General features: G+C 33.2%; 1 protein-coding gene across 1 annotated transcript in view; it reads left to right on the plus strand.

The window, feature by feature from the left end:
- The window catches only part of LOC107003690 (homeobox-leucine zipper protein HDG11-like), a 17472-nt gene extending 16086 nt beyond the window's left edge, over positions 1–1386 (plus strand). Inside the window, exons 2-4 of the mRNA XM_015202000.2 lie at positions 67–156; positions 810–1103; positions 1216–1386. Coding sequence (XP_015057486.2) covers positions 67–156; positions 810–1103; positions 1216–1272 — 441 coding nt within the window. The 3' untranslated portion in view covers positions 1273–1386. The remainder of the gene's footprint in view (positions 1–66; positions 157–809; positions 1104–1215) is intronic.
- Positions 1387–4397: the final 3011 nt, after the last annotated feature.

The following is a 4397-nucleotide window of genomic DNA, read 5'->3' on the forward strand; positions in this document are numbered from 1 at the left end:
CATCCCACAAAGTATTTTTTTTGTCAATTAAATTATGATATTGTTTATTATTTGATTTTTTTTCAGTGGGACATTTTGACCAGTGGAAATAATGTGATTGAGTTAGATCGAGTACTAACAGGAAATTTTCCGGGAAACAACATCACGATTATTCAGGTATTTGTCATATTTATTAGTTTATAATTAGCTATTTCTGCCTAAATTATCATGTAATAATGTGACATTTTTCAAGAATCAAATAATATTACTTATGATTGGATTTATCTTTTTTCACATGCAAAAATACCAAAATTTCAAAACTTGTATCTTTTTTTCCTTCAGACTTTTTGTTCTTTAATTATTGAATCAAAAGGAATTTTCTAGGATCCAACTGCACTTTTGACTTGTAGTCAATTAACAATTAAAACACGCAAAAAAAAGACTAAATTTCTCACGTTTAATTTATATACACTGATCATAGCTTAGCCATTTATAGCAAGTTGTTGTTTGTCTCATTTTCTATATTTATAATTTCATTTGGTTTTTTGGGTAATCCAATAATTATCTTTAACTATCTTATAGGTAAACTAATAATTCTAAATATATTTCATTACGAAAAGAACAAGAATTACCTATGAAATTCCTTGTAAATATGTTGTTGAATAACCTATAGCTCTATAGCTAACAAGATTGCTTATAAACCTTCACTAATTCATTATTAAATAGGATTAGCTGTGAATTTTTTATTGTTTAGCAACATAACTTATCTGTCACTTATTCTTTTATAGTATTTACCCTAATATTTCTTAATTATTGTAATGCATATACAGCCTAATAATATGCATAAGGAAATGTTTGTGCTTGAAGAGACGAGTATTGATGAAATGGGAGCATTTTTAGTCTATGCACCCATAGATTTGCGAGCAATCACTTCAATTGTCAATGGAGGTGATGCAACAAAAGTTCCCATTTTGCCCTCTGGTATCATCATAAGTCCCGATGGTCGGCTCTCCTCGAATAGGGACAACACTGCAAATGCACAAAATGGTTCAATTTTGACAGTGACATTTCAAATAATGATTTGTGGTGATAATAATCCAACCTCCAGGCAGCAAAAAATGGAGGTAGTGGCTTCTGTTCATGGCGTTTTGAGCGCCACAATTTTAAAAATCAAAGAAGCATTGGGTTGCTCTGATTTGTGATTGTTTAATTTCATGTTGTTTGTTTGTTTTGAAGATTTCAAAACGAAGACTATTGATGGTTTTGAAGGATGATGTGTTCCCTTTTTTGTGACTTCTAAAATAACAAGACTGTGAGACATGTCTTGCTACAATTATATTTTACATTGATACACTTAATTGAGACTTCTTATTTGTTTGGTTTTATCTAATCATTGTTTTTGTTCTTTGTCATGTTACAATGTCATGCCTTCCTGATTTTTCTAGTGTGGGAGTAGTATATATATTGTATCAATGTGTGGATGGAATTATATGTTGTGAACACGGATAGCCCAGACGTTAGCCAAGTTGTTGGGATTAGGACTAAAACACGAAAAGGCTAAAAAATTAAACATCCAACAATAGATTTACTTGAGATCTAGTTTGAGTTTTTGTCCTGAGTACCACTTCTTACTTGTTTGCTTACTTTTTTTCTTGTCCACACCTCAAATGACAACCTCTAGTTACAGGTGGTGATGGAAGGATCAGATCTGAAGGAACACACTTGTAGCCGCATTGACATACTTTAGACAATCCTCTGTCTCCTCCTCAAATTCTCTTATTTACCAACTTGTTTTTCCTCTATGATCTATACTTTGTTGTTCCTCCATGTTTGAGTATAGTAGGCACACTAGTATTAGTGCCTACCTGTGTCCTTAGAAAGAAAAAGGCAACAAGAAAATCAGCTACTTGGTTTCCTTGTTTGTAGCGGTGAGTGATTGGGATTCCATCCCTCTTCTTGTAGTTAATGATGTTGTCCACAATATGCTTAAGATTCAGGTACAAATTGTGTTCCTTTGTCACCATGTTGGTTGTGCATTACATCAAGTTCTAAGTATGTCCATTGAAACAACACCATTTTACACCAAACTATGTTGCAATAGCTTCAACACAATTTTGGTAATGAATCAAGTCCAGCCCAATGTAGATACTAATGACATACTAGTCGTTATTGGCCTGACAAGAGTTATTGGGACGAGCATGAGCAATAGGATCAGGTTAATTTGGGATCCGGGTTAAGTAGTAGAAATGAAACGGTTCCATAAAAAAGGATAGTGATATGTGATGTAGAGATTATGCAAATTGTTGAGAAAATGTTTAGCCCTCTCATCCCCTTTCTATGAGTTCTGCTTCTCATCCCTTTCTTCTACTTGTATTCTTCAATATCTCATTTAGTTCTTAAATTCCTTTGTAATTCCAATTACGAGTTAGTGAAATACATTTGTCGGTTGTTTCAGAACCAACACAATTCAAATTCAAACGACCTACAACGAAGTGTCCAAAATGTGATATTATCATATACCTTGTCCACTCAAAAAATAAAGGATTGTTGTTGGATACAAGAGTCCAAAATGGGACAAAACTTTAAAGTCACAAACCAACCAGAAAACCATTCCTAAAAACTTCTCATTGCTTTGGAGATCTATTCCTAACCCCAGCTTCATTAGACAAAGACATAATTAGTGTCACACTCCGAGTCTACACCCTGGGCGGGATTGGCACTCGAGAACCATTGCTGGCCCCAAGCGAACCTTTGGCCTTACTTACTTACTCAGCTGAATACTTAAACTCAACAAAGATAAGTTCATCTAATAACTTAAAGAAATAATATCTCAGCCAAAATGACAACTCAAGTCTTAAACTATACAACTTAAATGAATAAGACTAAAGAACTATACTATATGTCCTCTTAAAACAATGGAGATGGATGTTGAGACAAGCCCCACAACATCCTAATGAAACTAAAACTAATACTAAAAGTAATTAAATGGATCCTCCGGAATACAAAGAGGCTCACCACCTGACTCTGAACAACTCGCTGGATGTCAATCCTACTTACCTGCATCTGCATCATAATACGATGCATTCCAACTAGCATCAGTACATTGAATGTACGAGTATGCAAGTTGATCATAGGTTTGAAAGGAAATTTGAAGAACTTACTTGGCTTAAATATACTCTACAAGACTGAACTCATTATAGAGCAATTTAAAACAAGTGCAATATAAAGAAAAGTTGTTTAAAACATGATATCAAATCTACATGTATGCAAAGATACAATATAACTCTAAGATGTATGTGTGTATATAAAATACAATTAACTTCTGTAGGAGTTTCTCTAATCGACAACCATCACGTAAGAGCTATTGTAATGATACATCATTTTGCCTCATGCTGCCAGGGCCGTCCTATACCTTGTCATTAGTATAGAACCTAAACTACTAAGTAGATCCACTCATATATGCTAAAAAGCACTAAAGGAATCATCTTAAGAGTGTGACTCTTTTCTATCCATGGTGGCTACATAGTTTATGGGGGCTGTGCGTTGTCTGAACTCTTTCCTATATCGGTGCTCAACACTACTCCAAGAAATAATATAATATTAGCTCTTATATTTTAAAACATACTTCCTTATATGATTTGATATTAGTTCTCAAAAACTTATCCCAAAGGCTACCTTGGAAATCAAAGTTTCCTCTCTTTCTTCATTTAGAAAGCGATTACTCTTTTTTGAAAACTAGTCAAAGGCTCTTTGGAAATCCCAGTTTTAATTCTTATTTAAATGTGAAAACATTTTTAAATACTTCTGGAATACTTAGTCCCCATATAGTTTTAAATAAATGAACTTCAAATCTGAACTCTTTGCTTAACTCATCGTGAACTTTAAGTCTTAAAAAAAAATTAAAACATTTGTAAAAGAACATTGAAAATTTGGATAAACTTTTCTTGACTTGAATCTTGACTTTACTTTGAATTGACCCTTAACTCTTCTTGAATTGAATTATGGATTCAAGGATTATGATTTGTGATAGGAAAGGCCTCATGATGTTTAGGAAAAGATCAGATTAACCGATTCTTTAACCGAACAGACCAACTTATAAAGGGTATAACTTACTCACACGAAATAGAAATCTTGCAAACTTAGAGGTGTTGGAAAGATCATTCCAAGAACTTTCCAACCATATCTTGAAATACACCTAACTCATCTTGTGATAGAAGTTATGACCGGTGGAAGTTGACCAAAAACTCATTTTTTTCTAACTTAACTAAATTTCTAGATTTTTATTATTTCCAAAAATAGCTATTTCCAGTTCTAGCTTCTTCCTAACTATTTCTAATTGTGAGATGTTACAACTAGATAATTAATAATGTGATACGAGAGAGAGAGAGAGAGAGAGAGAGAGAGAGAGAGAGAGAGAG

Source organism: Solanum pennellii, chromosome 11 (genome assembly GCF_001406875.1).
Source record: "Solanum pennellii chromosome 11, SPENNV200".
Classification (NCBI taxonomy): domain Eukaryota; kingdom Viridiplantae; phylum Streptophyta; class Magnoliopsida; order Solanales; family Solanaceae; genus Solanum; species Solanum pennellii.